Source organism: Triticum dicoccoides, chromosome 1A (assembly GCF_002162155.2).
Source record: "Triticum dicoccoides isolate Atlit2015 ecotype Zavitan chromosome 1A, WEW_v2.0, whole genome shotgun sequence".
Lineage (NCBI taxonomy): Eukaryota > Viridiplantae > Streptophyta > Magnoliopsida > Poales > Poaceae > Triticum > Triticum dicoccoides.
Genome location: NC_041380.1, coordinates 12,230,364 through 12,247,042, shown reverse-complemented (window position 1 = coordinate 12,247,042; position 16,679 = coordinate 12,230,364). Strand labels below are relative to the sequence as shown.

At 42.6% G+C, this 16,679-nt stretch overlaps 1 protein-coding gene across 2 annotated transcripts in view; it reads left to right on the top strand.

Moving 5' to 3' along the window:
* Positions 1 to 10,530: 10,530 nt before the first annotated feature.
* Positions 10,531 to 16,679, top strand: part of LOC119358665 (PH, RCC1 and FYVE domains-containing protein 1-like) — a 7,342-nt gene continuing 1,193 nt past the window's right edge. Inside the window, exons 1-5 of one of the 2 annotated variants that reach the window (XM_037625125.1) lie at positions 10,531 to 11,184; positions 11,625 to 11,743; positions 13,037 to 15,087; positions 15,198 to 15,344; positions 15,837 to 16,378. In XM_037625125.1, the coding sequence (XP_037481022.1) occupies positions 13,183 to 15,087; positions 15,198 to 15,344; positions 15,837 to 16,378 (2,594 nt within the window). In that variant the 5' untranslated portion in view covers positions 10,531 to 11,184; positions 11,625 to 11,743; positions 13,037 to 13,182. The remainder of the gene's footprint in view (positions 11,185 to 11,624; positions 11,744 to 13,036; positions 15,088 to 15,197; positions 15,345 to 15,836; positions 16,379 to 16,679) is intronic. The other variant, XM_037625122.1, reaches the window with a different exon arrangement.

Sequence of the window (16,679 nt, the reverse complement as noted above, 5' to 3'; positions counted from 1 at the left end):
AGTTGCACACGCGGAATACTCAGGTTATACTTAACGAGCCAAGCATATATAGATATGGCCTCGGAACACGGAGACCGAAAGGTCGAGCGTGAATCATATAGTAGATATGATCAACATAGTGATGTTCACCAATGAAACTGCTCCATCTCACGTGATGATCGGACATGGTTTAGTTGATTTGGATCACGTGATCACTTAGAGGATTAGAGGGATGTCTATCTAAGTGGGAGTTCTTAAGTAATATGATTAATTGAACTTAAATTTATCATGAACTTAGTCCTGGTAGTATTTTGCAAATTATGGTGTAGATCAATAGCTCGCGTTGTTGCTTCCCTGTGTTTATTTTGATATGTTCCTAGAGAAAATTGTGTTGAAAGATGTTAGTAGCAATGATGCGGATTGGACCCGTGATCTGAGGTTTATCCTTATTGTTGCACAGAGGAATTATGTCCTTGATGCACCGCTAGGTGACAGACCTATTGCAGGAGCAGATGCTGACGTTATGAACGTTTGGCTAGCTAAATATAATGACCACTTGATAGTTTAGTGCACCATGCTTAACGGCTTAGAATTGGGATTTCAAAGACATTTTGAACGTCATGGACCATATGAGATGTTCCAGGAGTTGAAGTTAATATTTCAAGCAAATACCCGAGTTGAGAGATATGAAGTCTCCAACAAGTTCTATAGCTAAAAGATGGAGGAGAATCGCTCAACTAGTGAGCATGTGCTCAGATTGTCTGGGTACTACAATCGCTTGAATCAAGTGGGAGTTAATCTTCCAGATAAGATAGTGATTGATAGAATTCTCCAGTCACCATCACCAAGTTAGTAGAACTTCGTGATGAACTATAGTATGCAAGGGATGACGAAAACGAATCCCGAGCTTTTCATGATGATGAAATCGATAAAGGTAGAAATCAAGAAAGAGCATCAAGTGTTGATGGTTGACAAAATCACTAGTTTTAAGAAAAGGGCAAAGGGAAAAAGGGGAACTTTAAGAAAAACAGCAAGCAAGTTGCTGCTCATGTGAAGAAGCCCAAGTCTGGTTCTAAGCCTGAGACTAAGTGCTTCTACTGCAAAGGGACTGGTCACTGGAAGCGGAACTACCCCAAGTGATTGGCGGATAAGAAGGATGGCAAAGTGAACATAAGTATATTTGATATACATGTTATTGATGTGTACTTTACTAGTGTTTATAGCAACCCCTCAGTATTTGATGCTAGTTCAGTTGCTAAGAGTAGTAACTCGAAACGGGAGTTGCAGAATGAACAGAGACTAGTTAAGGGTGAAGTGACGATGTGTGTTGGAAGTGGTTCCAAGATTGATATGATCATCATTGCACACTCCCTATACTTTCGGGATTAGTGTTGAACCTAAATAAGTGTTATTTGGTGTTTGCGTTGAGCATGAATATGATTTGATCATGTTTATTGTAATACGGTTATTCATTTAAGTAAAAGAATAAATTGTTGTTCTGTTTACATGAATAAAACCTTATATGGTTACACACCCAATGAAAATAGTTCATTGGATCTCGATCGTAGTGATACACATATTCATAATATTGAAACCAAAAGATGCGAAGTTTATAATGATAGTGCAACTTATTTGTAGCATTGCCGTTTAGGTCATATTGGTGTAAAGCGCATGAAGAAACTCCATGCTGATGGGATTTTGGAATCACGTGATTATGAATCACTTGGTGCTTGCGAACCATGCGTTATGGGCAAGATAACTAAAGACTCCGTTCTCCGGAACAATGGAGCGAGCAACTGACTTATTGGAAATAATACATACTGATGTATGCGATCCGATGAGTGTTGAAGCTCGCGGCGGGTATCATTATTTTCTGACCTTCACATATGATTTGAGCAGATATGGGTATATCTGCTTGATGAAACATAAGTCTGAAACATTTGAAAAGTTCAAAGAATTTCAGAGTGAAGTGGAAAATCATCGTAACAAGAAAATAAAGTTTCTATGATCTGATCGCGGAGACAAATATTTGAGTTACGAGTTTGGTCTTCAATTAAAACAATGTGGAATAGTTTCACAAACTCATGCCACATGGAACACCACAGCATAATGGTGTGTCCGAACGTCATAACCGTACTTTGTTGGATATAGTGCAATCTATGATGTCTCTTACCGATCTACCACTATCGTTTTGGGGTTATGCATTAGAGACAGCTGCATTCACGTTAAAAGGGCACCATCTAAATCCGTTGAGACGACACTATATGAACTATGGTTTGACAAAAAAGCTAAGTTGTCATTTCTTAAAGTTTGAGGTTGCAATGCTTATGTGAAAAAGTTTCAACCTAATAAGCTCAAACCCAAATCGGAGAAGTGCATCTTCATAGGATACCCAAAAGAAAAATGTTGGGTACACCTTCTATCACAGATCCGAAGGCAAATTCGTTGCTGAGAATGGATCCTTTCCAGAGAAGGAGTTTCTCTCGAAAGAAGTGAGTGGGAGGAAAGTAGAAAACTTGATAAGGTAATTGTACCTTCTCCCTTATTGGAAAGTAGTTCATCACAAAAAAAATGTTCTTGTGACTACTACACCAATTAGTGATGAAGCTAACGATGATGATCATGTAACTTCAGATCAAGTTACTACCAAATCTCGTAGGAAAACCAGAGTGAGATCCGCACCAGAGTGGTACGATAATCCTGTTCTGGAAGTCATGTTACTAGACCATGACGAACTTGCGAACTATGAGGAAGCGATGATGAGCCCAGATTCCGCGAAATGGTTTGAGGCCATGAAATCTGAGATATGATCCATGTATGAGAACAAAGTATGGACTTTGATGGATTTGGGCGATGATCGGCAAGCCATAGAAAATAAATGGATCTTCAAGAGGAAGACGAACGCTGATAGTAGTGTTACTATCTACAAAGCTAGACTTGTCGAAAAACGTTTTTGACAAAGTTTAAGGTGTTGACTACGATGAAATTTTCTCACTCGTAGCGATGCTTAAGTCTGTCCAAATCATGTTAGCAATTGCCGCAATTTTATGAAATCTGGCAAATGGATAAATAAAACTATATTCCTTAATGGATTTAAAGAAGAGTTGTATATGATACAACCAGAAGGTTTTGTCAATCCTAAAGGTGCTAACAAAATATGTAAGCTCCAACAATCCATCTATGGACTGGTGCAAGCATCTCGGAGTTGGAATATATGCTTTGATAAGTTGATCAAAGCATATAGTTTTATACAGACTTGCGGTGAAGCCTGTATTTACAAGAAAGTGAGTGGGAGCACTACAGCATTTCTGATAAGTATATGTGTATGACATATTGTTGATCGGAAGTAATGTAGAATTATTCTGTAAAGCATAAAGGAGTGTTTGAAAGGAGTTTTTCAAAGAAAGACTTCGGTGAAGCTGCTTACATATTGAGCTTCAAGATCTATAGAGATAGATCAAGACGCTTGATAAGTTTTTTTAGCGAGTACATACATTGACAAGATTTTGAAGTAGTTCAAAATGGAGCAGTCAAAGAAAGAGTTCTTGCCTGTATTACAAGGTGTGAAGTTGAGTAAGACTCAAAGCCCGACCACGGCAGAAGATAGAAAGAGAATGAAAGTCATTCCCTATGCCTTGGCCATAGGTTCTATAAAGTATGTTATGCTGTGTACCAGATCTATTGTATACCCTGCACTGATTTGGCAAGGGAGTACAATAGTGATCTAGGAGTAGATCACTGGACAGCGGTCAGAATTATCCTTACTGAAATAAGGATATGTTTCTCGATTATGGACGTGACAAAAAGGTTCGTCGTAAAGGGTTACGTCGATGCAAGTTTTTGACACTGATCCAGATGATTCTAAGTCTCAATCTGGATACATATTGAAAGTGGGAGCAATTAGCTAGAGTAGCTCCGTGCAGAGCATTGTAGACATAGAATTTTGCAAAATACATACGATCTGAATATGGCAGGCCCGTTGACTAAATTTCTCTCACAAGCAAAACATGATCACTCTTTGGGTGTTAATCACATAGCGATGTGAACTAGATTATTGAATCTAGTAAACCCTTTGGGTGTTAGTCAGATGGAGATGTGAACCAATCACATAAAGATGTGAACTATTGGTGTTAATCACGTAGCGATGTGAACTAGATTATTGACTCTAGTGCAAGTGGGAGACTGAAGGAAATATGCCCTAGAGGCAATAATAAAGTTATTATTTATTTCCTTATTTCATGATAAATGTTTATTGTTCATGCTAGAATTGTATTAACCGGAAACATAATACATGTGTGAATACATAGACAAACAGAGTGTCACTAGTATGCCTCTACTTGACTAGCTCGTTAATCAAAGATGGTTATGTTTCCTAACCATGGACAAAGAGTTGTTGATTAATGGGATCACATCATTAGATGAATGATCTGATTGACATGACCCATTCCATTAGCTTAGCACCCGATCGTTTAGTATGTTGCTATTGCTTTCTTCATGACTTATACATGTTCCTATGACTATGAGATTATGCAACTCCTGTTTGCCGGAGGAACACTTTGTGTGCTACCAAACGTCACAACGTAACTGGGTGATTATAAAGGAGCTCTACAGGTGTCTCCAAAGGTACATGTTGGGTTGGCGTATTTTGAGATTAGGATTTGTCACTCCGATTGTCGGAGAGGTATCTCTGGGCCCTCTCGGTAATGCACATCACTTAAGCCTTGCAAGCATTGCAGCTAATGAGTTAGTTGCGAGATGATGTATTACGGAACGAGTAAAGAGACTTGCCGGTAACGAGATTGAACTAGGTATTGGATACCGACGATCGAATCTCGGGCAAGTAACATACCGATGACAAAGGGAACAACGTATGTTGTTATGCGGTCTGACCGATAAAGATCTTCGTAGAATATGTAGGAGCCAATATGAGCATCCAGGTTCCGCTATTGGTTATTGACCGGAGACGCGTCTCGGTCATGTCTACATTGTTCTCGAACCCGTAGGGTCCGCACGCTTAAGGTTTCGATGACAGTTATATTATGAGTTTATGAGTTTTGATGTAACGAAGGAGTTCGGAGTACCAGATGTGATCACGGACATGACGAGGAGTCTCGAAATGGTCGAGACATAAAGATTGATATATTGGACGGCTATATTCGGACACCGGAAGTGTTCCGGATGATTTCGGAGAAAACCGGAGAGCCGGAGGGTTACCGGAACCCCCCCGGGAGAAGTAATGGGCCATATGGGCCTTAGTGGTGAGAGAGAGGGGCAGCCAAAGGTGGGCCGCGCGCCTCCTCCCCCCCTGGTCCGAATTGGACTAGGAGAGGGGGGGCGGCGCCCCTCTTTCCTTCTCCCTCCCCACTTCTTTCCCCCTCCTAGTAGGAGTCCTACTCCTACTAGGAGGAGGACTCCTCCTTGACGCGCCATAGGGGCCGGCCGGCCTCCTCCTCTCTTGAACCTTTATATACGGAGGCAGGGGCACCCCGGAAACAACACAAGTTGATCCACGTGATCATATTCTTAGCCGTGTGCGGTGCCCCCTGCCACCATAGTCCTCGATAATATTATAGCGGTGCTTAGGCGAAGCCCTGCGACAGTAGTACATCAAGATCGTCACCACGCCGTCGTGCTGACGGAACTCTTCCCCGACACTTTGCTGGATCGGAGTCAGGGGATCGTCATCGAGCTGAACGTGTGCTAAAACTTGGAGGTGCCGTAGTTTCGGTGCTTGATCGGTCGGGCCGTGAAGACGTACGACTACATCAACCGCGTTGTCATAACGCTTCCGCTGTCGATCTACAAGAGTACGTAGATCATACTCTCCCCTCTCGTTGCTATGCATCACCATGATCTTGCATGTGCGTCGGAAATTTTTTGAAATTACTACGTTCCCCAACATTGCTCAGCGGCTTCTCTTGTTTCTTTTTGTGTGCTCATTGTCGTCTTCCTTGATAGAATGGTCATGAGGTGGTGATTTGGTAGCTTGCCTTGTATGTGTCCCCAGCCAAGTGCATTCATCGGTCTTAATTATCTATTGAGGTGGGAGTGGACAGCTCATGCGGGTTTTGTTGACCTACGGCGAGCTTACAACTTGTGCAAGTTTGATCTTTTGGAGCTTTTCACTATTGTCTTCAAAACAGACAAGGTGCAAAAGATGGAGATGGAGACAAGCAATTTTGAAGGATTTTGATTGGTTTTGTTGAAGATTTTGTTTGCTTCTCTGTGTTTCAATTTCTTCGCTCAAACTCAATTTGTTTGATTAATGAAAAGTTTTTTTTTGCCTCGGAAGCTTCTTAATCTCAAGATAATTAACACAATTTTTATTTCTTACTTTGTTGTTTGTCTACCTGCCTGCTAACGCAACTAGAAGAAGAAAGTGTTTCCTCCCTCCCTGTTTCTTTCCCAAATCATTATTCTTTGAGATATCAACGTGCATTCCCTCCCTCTAGTGGATTGGGCCGGAGAAAGAACAACCCATGTATATGTTCTAGTGTGGATACAAAACGACACGTCGATGGACTGCACCTACATGTTGGTCTTGGATAGATAGTCTTTTGTGCGCATCCAACATGGCCCTATGATGGGTTGCTTATAGGACAGGCTTCTCTCTCTCTCTCTCTCTCTCTGTGTGTGTGTGTGTGTGTGTGTATCTCTGAAGTGAGAGCTACAACAATAGCAACAAAATCAAGTGAAATAACGAGAAAAACTCTACCGCTAGCGAGGTAGGTTCTCATTCGTCGAGTTTTCCATGTTGTTCCATGCCGATTTCCTCGCATACGGCGAACCTTAACCCACTTCTTGGCGTGTTGGGTGCGGTTCGAGTGTATAGACCGTCCTCTTGCCTGCGGAGGCGATGTTGTATAATGGAATAAGAGCCTCACGACACCATCCTGCCCTGCCGTGGCCGTCGATAGGAGAGCCCATGGCACTCTCATCCTGTAGATTGTCGGTTTTACATATGACAGATTGTTGTTTTGATGCTTTAATGTGTTGTGCCGGTGGTGGCAAAACTACTGGTGCAAAGATAGTTATTGTAGCCATGCTTGCCAACACAATTGTATGACTCCACTTAATCTTCCATGAAAAAGATTGTCGTGTTGTGCAATGCCCTCAACCCCCAGAGGAGAGGGCAAAGGGTATGCAGTACAAGATATTCATCCTTATAAACTTCTTGCGGTATGCTTATAAATTGTCAAGGTGTTGGCCAATGTGTGGTGATGGCACTCGCGTCTGATGGTTGTGGATGGTGCATGGTTGCTCTTCAGGACGGTGGGTGGTATGCTTTCGGCTTTGTACTATATGTGTGCTCGTTTATTGAGCCTAAACCTATGCTTTCTTATAAGCAGGGTCTTCAATGTCCTTTCCGCTAAAAAATGAAACAGAAAACATACTAGTCATGTCAGTTTGCTCGCCCGGTTACTCTTAGTCAGTGAGGATGCCTCAAGATACATGAAACGAGTAGGAGATAATGACGACAACATGTATATTGATGTAAAATGTATCGATATTCATTGTGACATCACTATCGGTGATAGAAACACATGTGGCACTAGGGGGTCACATGTGACGAATTAGGGGACACACGGCCTTGGTGAGGCCGACTAATATGTCCCATATTTTGGGTATTATTATCGTGGTGATTGTGTCATTGTTGAGATGTGTTGCAACCACACAAGACATTTGTGATTATGAAAAAAGTGAGAAAAATAACGAAAATCTGCTAATTGCGTACGTGGTAAGTAATTTTCACGACTCACAAACAATTTGAGTTGGAAACTTTATTTTTGGCGACTTTCTTTTTCTACTAGTTGGATGGTATGCGACAACTAAGATTATCTTGATCTTTTCCAACCTAAAAATCAAGCCCCATACCCCAACACCACATGCATGATTGATACTACACAACAAAGGCATGAAGCCACGCACGCACCAAATCTGGCATCACCATCACACCGCCATCCATCTGCATCGCACCTTCGGTTGAGCAACATGTCTACCCCTGTCCTCTTGCTGCTTGGAGGCTTCAAGGACGTACATGATGTGATGATCTGCCTACTTGCCAAGAATGATACATGGCCACCATCACATGCATGGGAGGCTACACATACATATGCTCTTGGACCATGACGCAGCATCGAGTTTTTCAGCTCTTCTCTTGGCATTTCATGGCGGTGGAATCACATGCTCGCGTTGCGTGCATGGAAGCATGGGCCTCATGGGATTATTGCCCCCCTTGATTAGCTACACAAAGTAAGAGATAACCTGGCAGCTAATCTCTCTATCTTGTCGTCAATTGTGGATCACATGCGGCCTAACCAAGGAGATGCCAATTGCATGAATTGTCGTCAAGGAACACAAGGTAGTACTGAATGTGATCCACTTGTTCATCCGTCGAATTGATCGATCATAAGTATAGTAGTTAATCCGGGTGAAGAAAACTAGCGAATTTATATGGCCAAGAAAAGACACATTTCCTTCATACTTTTTAAATGGAAACACACAATCTTAGGATGCGCACGGCAGCTAAAATTTGACCGCTAATGTGTCCAAATGCTATTACTAACAAGGCTAGATTTGTCCAGTAAAAAAGTTCTTAGTGAATTAGATTTTGAACATTTTATACTAAAGCACAATGAGAAAGTAATGGTCATTCAGAGAGAATTCCAAAATAAAAAATAAAAAAATGATCCTCCCCCGTTCGGGTTTATTAGGCCACTTCCCAAACCACACAAATTCATAATAATGAACAGAAATATACGCCTTAATCATGTTGGCTATTTACTCCATTTCTCTTGCTTTCCAAATCAACATTAATTCCTTCGTATGCGTGTGGGCCTTTTTTCCCGTGCTTCCAGAATCTTTCTGCATTAAATAAAAAATAATTATTAATCCTCTGCTTTCTCGCTTTTGTCTTGGCACCAGTGTTTCCAAGACGGGCCTTGTAAACCCGGATGGAGGGAGGATTTATTTGAGGGTCGATTGGAGGGAGAAGTATCATATCAGAAAATGCCCGGTTTCTTTTTCTCAAACCTCAAAAAACTTTCCCCTTCTCAAACCTAAAAAACCGACCTCTTTTTGAAAGGAAGAAAAAAAATATCATCAAATTCAAGATGGTGGTGTTCCATACACATTTCAGACAAATTCAAGACATGTGTTCCATACATGTCCACACATGTTACACAGTGCACACCACTCCTCTTCAAATTCAAACTTATGGTGAGTCATGCCTCATATGTGAGCTCCACTCCAACACACTACCACACGTACCAGCAGCAGCACATTCAATGTTCACTGGCCACACATGAAGTAGTGACCATACATATTTCAGACAGATCTTGTGCCCCCTCTTGGATCATCCATCTTAAATGCATCGATCCAGGACAGCACACCCACACATGGATGCAGCACTGATCGATGCACAGCAAAGTGTTAATCCCCATTGATTGATTACATTTTGTAGCAAATCTTATCTAATCTCAGTTTTTAATTAATTTTGTGTTAGTAGCAGTATATATTGTTTCATCGTTGCAGACATTCTCTTGCATCTATACGGGGGGGACAGGACAGGTGGTGCTTGCTGCCTCCAAGAAAAAGGCTTCTTATGGAAGCAGGGCCCTCCTGATCTCTTTGCTGGTTTTGGTACAACAATCTAGATTCCCATCTAGATGTTCATACCAATATACTACATATATATTACTAGCAAGTTGCTATGAGATTTTATACTGGTTTTTGCCCTGCATTTTCCAACCTAGATTCTAATAATTTAGTGTAAACATGTTCCCCATCCTCATCTTCTCAAAAGCAGCACCACCCATTCATTAATCCTGCCCAACCAAATGACCAAATCACCCCACTAACGCCAAAACACATGTATTGTAGCATCATCAACACATTACTGTTAAGTACTGTAGTATTTCTTTTTGGGTAAACTACTAACAATTTTGTGTTTTCATTACAAGGGAAAGCCAATAGTACACAAGGAAAAGTATATGAGATATTGTACCTGAAAAAAGAAGAAACACATAAATTAGGATTCAGCTAAAGTGGGCAAGAAGAAGACCGACCGGATCTTCTATCAAGGCGCATTTTTATACTACCTTCAATCCATAATAAGCGCCGCAGTTTTTATACTAACCCCAGTTCAAAACTGCGACACTTACGAAGGGAGTATGAGTTATTATAACCATGTTTATCTATTTTCTTGCGCAGTTAATCTCTTTTGTCTATTTCTACACATACTTCCAGACAATATTCTACAGAGTATAAAATATGTTTAGCACGCCATAATTAAGCAGCGGCAAGCCAAGCCTGATGAAAACAACCAAATGAGCAAATCACCCACCTAAACCCACTTTATCAACACATCAAATTTTCCACAGAAATATGAGAGACAAAAAAAATTCTCTCAGGACAAAAAAAACACATTATCAGCACACCGATTTTCTTTTTTCGGCGGCGATAATCATACACGAAATAATTAATTTCTCTCGAGCCTCAAGACAAAAACGAGCACATAACCAGATGAGAAGAATGGTGGCAAGAACAAGGCCATCCATCCAGATCCCAATAGCAGCTAAACACATACTAGCACAGCAGTGGTGATTGTGATTAAAGAAGGCCACAAGGAACCAGCCAAAGCAGACCCAGCTGGTTGAGTTACTTTTCCACTGGCAATGGTGGCAGCATTGAGGTGGTTAACTACTACTAAGCAAGCAGAGAGGGGCTGGCTTAGAAAACAAGCGAGCTGAGGCAGAGTGAGTGGAGTGAGTGAAGAGTCCACAAGAGGCGCATGTGCGCGCGTATGTGCGTGGGTGGGGTGATGATGATGACGGCGACTAACTAGGCAGGCCACCGCCGCCGCCGCACCACCGCCGGGGGATCCGGAGCAGAACGCCCACCCGAAAGGAGAAAGAAAGGGTCGGGACGAGGAGTGTGAGGGCGGTCACCCGTGTGTTTCAGTACTTCTTGTACTGGTCAGAGAGAGAGAGAGAGAGAGAGACAGAGAGAGAGGGGAGAAAAGAGGGAGTGTGGTGGTAGCGCATCGACTCTCCAGCCGGCGTCGGCGTAGGGCGGCCGGCGAATCTGTTCCGTGTACGGCGGCGCTCCGGCTGGGCGGATCTAGGCGGAGGAGGTGAAGGAGGAGGGCGGTTTCTTCTGCGGCGCGCCGGGCGCGGATGCTTCGTCTATCGCCGCGGGGCTCCGGTGAGCAAATCTTTCGCCTTCTTGCACGAATTTGTGCTCTGTGTGCGGATTTGGGAGGTTGGTTCTGGACCTTTGCTCTGCCGCAGCAAAGGTGGCTGTTTTCCCCCGTTGGTAGTTCTTGAGAGTTTTCTGGTTGCTGATTCTTGGGATTCAGGTAGCCTGTGCCCCCTGATGCCGATTCGGTCTGGTAATGTAGGAGCAAATGATTTTGTTGGGTATAATGTTGGAGCAAAGCTGTCCAATTGAGGATACAATCTGTCAGAAAATTAGGGGCAAGGTTACTCCCAAGCCTGTGGGGAAGGCAGGGAACAGATACTTATGAAACTATATGGCTACGTAGGCGATTAGTGTTCAGCGATGATTCATGATACAGTATAAAATTTGATTTTATCCTGGAGGGGAAAAAAGATTTGATTTTATCCTGTTTTGTTCTGATGTAGAATTGGGGTTCTCCCTCCTATTTTTAGAAAGAAGATGTTACTGTAACTGAAGTTATTGTCCTTTCCCCCCTGAAGGATCAAAGTTACACTGAATACAGCAAAACTTGTTCCCACATCAGGTGAGATACTAGTTCGGTTTCTCAATATAGAACTTATCAGACCTGCCCTGCTTTTCTGTAATTTGGTCTGGTACCATAGGAGCAAAAGATTTTGTTTTCTAGTGTAGGCTCCAATTGAGGATGCAACTTGAGGATTTTGTCAGAAATGTAGGGGTGATGTTACTCCCAAGCCTGTGGGGAAGGCAGAGAACAGATATTTGTGAAATTATGGTTCATGATGCAGTACATATTTCGATTTTATCCTGGAAAAGAAACGTGTGAACTATTCTATTCTGTTGTACAGTGGGGGTTCACCTAATTTTACAAAATGTCGCCTGAAGTTATTGTCCTTTTTTTTCTCCTGAAGGGTCAAAATTATACTGTATACCGCAAACTTGTTCCGACATTCTGTGAAATACTAGTTCGTTCTTCTCAATATAAGACTAAGGAAAGCTGCCCTGCTTTTTTGTAATACTAGTTCTGCTTTTCTGTAACACTGCATTTTCAAGTTACCAGCAGAACTATTCTGTTCTGATGTACAATTGAGATTCTCCTAAGGGAAAGTAGTGGCTGCACCCACTTTCGGTGCACCCACGCAAGAAAACATATCAAAACATTTAGAAAAAATCTGAAACTTCGTGGAAATGATCATCAACAAATATTATGAGGGCTTGCAAAGTTTGGTGGTCAAATAACATTCGAGAAGCGCTCTACAAAAAGACAAAATTGCAAAATCTGCTCAAACAGTGCACGTACATTTTCACTAATTTTCAGTGATTTTGTCTTTTTTGTCGAGAGCTCCTCGAATGTTATTTGACCACCAAATTTTGCAAGCCCCCATAACATTTGTTGATGATCATTTCCACGAAGTTTCAGATTTTTTCTAAATGTTTTCTTGCGTGGGTGCACCGAGAGTGGGTGTAGAAGAACCACTCTCTTTTTGAAAATGTTACCTGAAGTTATTGTCCTTTTTTTTCCATAAAGGATCACAATTACACTGAATACAGTGACCTTTTTCTCACATCCGGTGAAATACTAGTTCATTCTTTTCAATAAAAGACTTTGCAAACCTGCCCTGCTTTCTGGTCCTCCCTGCCATCATGGTTACTATTATTTGCATGAGACGTAGTCTTGAATTCTTTACCTCCACTGAATATAGATTGTACTGTCTGCTTTCCATGCTACTGTTATGTGGCATCTCATAACCTGCTATCTGCACATACTTTGCTTCTTTCACTTTTTCATGAAGTTTTATTTTTGTTTTTAGTCGGCTTCCCTACAACGACTTCACACTTATCTGTTATTTATGTGCAGGTGTTTGAGATATCCACCTTATTCTAGCTTATAACTCCAGCAGCACTGTAATTCTAAACAATACTATCATGGCAGTTGTGAGCGTATGTGTACATTGATAGTATCATCATCGCTTTGTAGTTACTTGGACATCAGATGTGACAAATATGTACACAAAGGGGCCACCATTGGATGTTCTTAGAGCAAGCATTTCTAGTGCCCCTAGCACATCTAGCCATGGTTCTGCACAAGATGACTGTGACTCCTTAGGTGATGTCTATGTGTGGGGTGAAGTTGTTTGTGACAACTCCGCACGTACAAGTTCCGACACTGTAATCAGATCAACTGGGAAGACTGATTTCCTCCTCCCAAAGCCGTTGGAGTCCAATTTAGTCCTTGATGTGTACCATGTGGATTGTGGGGTCAGGCATGCCTCATTGGTGACAAGAAATGGAGAAGTTTTTACATGGGGTGAAGATTCTGGAGGCCGCCTTGGCCATGGAACACGGGAAGATTCTGTGCACCCTCGTCTCGTCGAGTCTTTAGCAGCTTGCAACATAGATTTTGTTGCCTGTGGGGAGTTTCATACCTGTGCTGTGACGACAACGGGCGAGCTTTATACCTGGGGAGATGGAACTCACAATGTTGGACTTCTAGGACATGGTACTGATGTAGGACACTGGATACCCAGGAGGATTTCTGGACCACTGGAAGGTCTCCAAATTGCCTATGTTTCTTGTGGGACCTGGCATACGGCCTTGATCACATCAATGGGCCAACTGTTCACCTTTGGAGACGGTTCATTTGGGGTGTTAGGCCATGGAGATCTGAAGAGCATTTCGTGTCCAAGGGAGGTAGAGTCATTGTCAGGGCTGAAGACAATCGCAGTTGCATGCGGTGTGTGGCACACTGCAGCCATTGTAGAGGTTATTGTCACTCAGTCCAGCGCAACTGTGTCTGCTGGGAAGCTATTCACATGGGGAGACGGCGACAAGCACCGACTCGGTCACGGTGATAAGGAGGCACGGCTTAAGCCTACCTGTGTGGCTTCCCTTATTGATTATGATTTTTACAGGGTAGCATGTGGCCACAGTCTTACTGTAGGCTTGACAACTTCTGGCAAAGTGTGGACCATGGGCAATTCTGTTTATGGCCAGCTCGGAAATCTTAATTCAGATGGGAGGCCATGTTTAGTTGAAGATAAGATTGCAAGTGAACATGTTCTCCAGATTGCTTGTGGGTCCTACCATGTTGCGGTTTTGACAAGTAGAAGTGAAGTTTTTACATGGGGCAAAGGAGCTAATGGGAGATTGGGCCATGGAGATATAGAGGACCGGAAAGTACCCACAACGGTCGAGGCATTGAGAGACAGAGCTGTTAGGCACATAGCCTGTGGTGCAAACTTCACTGCTGCCATATGCCTGCACAAATGGGTCTCTGGAGCCGATCAGTCCCAGTGCTCCTCGTGTCGGCAGCCATTCGGGTTTACTCGAAAGAGGCATAACTGCTACAACTGTGGACTTGTCCACTGCAATGCATGCACCTCACGGAAGGCGTTGAGAGCGGCATTGGCTCCGAGTCCCGGGAAGCTTCACCGCGTTTGTGATTCCTGCTACTCCAAGTTAAAGAATGCCTCTAGTTCAGCTAATAAGAAAGACCTTGCTCCAGGTGAAAGCAATGGAGAAGCTAGAGTAGGAAAATCCATCCTTTCTAGTAATATGGACATGATTAGAAGTTTGGACAGTAAGGCAGCAAAACAGGGGAAGAAGACTGATGCACTGTCATTTCTCCGGAATCCTCAAGTTAGTTCGCTGCTGCAGCTGAGAGATATCGCTTTCTCCGGTGGCGCGGATCTCAATAGACCAGCGGCTCCGAGAGCGGCGCGAACACCAGCGGCCCGGTCGGTAACCAGTTCAAGAGCCGTTTCCCCTTTCTCTCGCAGGTCTAGCCCGCCACGTTCTACAACACCAGTTCCAACAACTCATGGTCTTTCTCTCTCGAAAAGTGCCACCGATAATCTGGTGAAAGCAAACGAGCTCTTAAGCCAGGAAGTTGAGAGGCTGCGTGCACAGGTATCCACTACTTTTTCTTTATTATTCAGTAGATAGAAATCTGCTTGGGTGTTAATAATCACTGTATGTATGTGCGCAAGAAATTTAGACTACTTCTATATGTTGTGTAGGTTGACAGCCTGAGAAATCGCTGTGACCATCATGAACTCGAACTGCATAAGTCAGCCAAGAAAGTACAAGAGGCCATGACACTGGTTGCAGAGGAGTCTGCAAAATCCAAAGCTGCAAAGGAGGTTATAAAATCTCTAACGGCACAGGTAATTTTCAATGCTGTAGCTCTCTTGGTTTGTATCATGCTCTATTGGACCAACTGATCATTGCAAACCATAATGCATTCCAATAGATAGTCATTTTTTATATAACTGTGCTTCTCCTACAATATGAAATCTTCCATCGCCGAGAAAAGTAGAGATGCATGATAGGCTTTTCGCAGTATAGTTTTTGCATGAGTATTGGAGGTTCTTTTCAGCCGAATGCATCATCAAATTGGCCTTGTGATAGCTCATTGTAAGAAAAGAGAGTAAAATGATGCATTGTGATCAAATTCATTTCTTTCTTAAAAACTGCATGTGCGAACATAAACAAAAAAGAAAGGAGATAAGCACCCCATCCAAATGTGCGCTTCCTGCTGTTTCTACATCTTAGATCTATCATCTGGGTTTCTTTCAAACAGAACAGGGTACCTCTTTTCACCAGAAATGTTTGTTAAATATGCATTATTGAGTGTTTTTTTTCTTCAAAATTTGTAGCTGAAGGACATGGCTGAGAGGTTACCACCAGAACATGGAGCTTTTGATTTCAATGAAGCAAAGCAAGTACATGTTCCAAACGGTGTCGAGCCACATGTCGCTACCTACTCTAGCATGAATGGAAAAGTTCACCAAGCAAGGAATGAGTTGCTCAATGCACCTAGTACAAACTCTGGGCGGTCGCCGCATTCAAATGGAGGAATCTCAAATCAACACAAATTACTAGGCAATATTAGTGAAAATAGTGAAGGCAGCACTCACAGCCTTAGAATTACCAGTCCTCACGGATCGGATCGCCCTCACCGAAGAGCCCACAGCAATAGTGATGAGATGCTGTCTGCAAGTAGCAGAGGTGATGATAATGTCAGCATAGATGCTAGGTCCCTTCAAAATGGTGACGACAGCTACAAACCTCGAGGAACAATATCAATATCCAGCAACCAAGTACAGGCTGAGTGGATCGAGCAGTATGAACCAGGTGTTTACATAACTCTCACGACCCTCCGTGATGGGACTCGGGATCTGAAGAGGGTTCGCTTCAGGTATTTTAATTATTTCCTGTCATGTTTGCTTTCTTCTACTCCCTCCGTCCCATAATATAGGATGTTTTTTGACATAAGCGTAGTGTCAAAAAACGTCTTACATTATGGGACGGAGGGAGTACCAAATTTGCTTTTCTTTTTTCACACACAAACAACTCATGGAATATTGATGATTGCAATGTTAGTTGCTTGATTAGTCAGTGGACATGATCTTACCGTCCAGACAGGAGAGAGCATATAGTAAATGGTATTGGCCACACGTTCATATGTGACCAAATTGTAATTCTTATCATATTCTAGA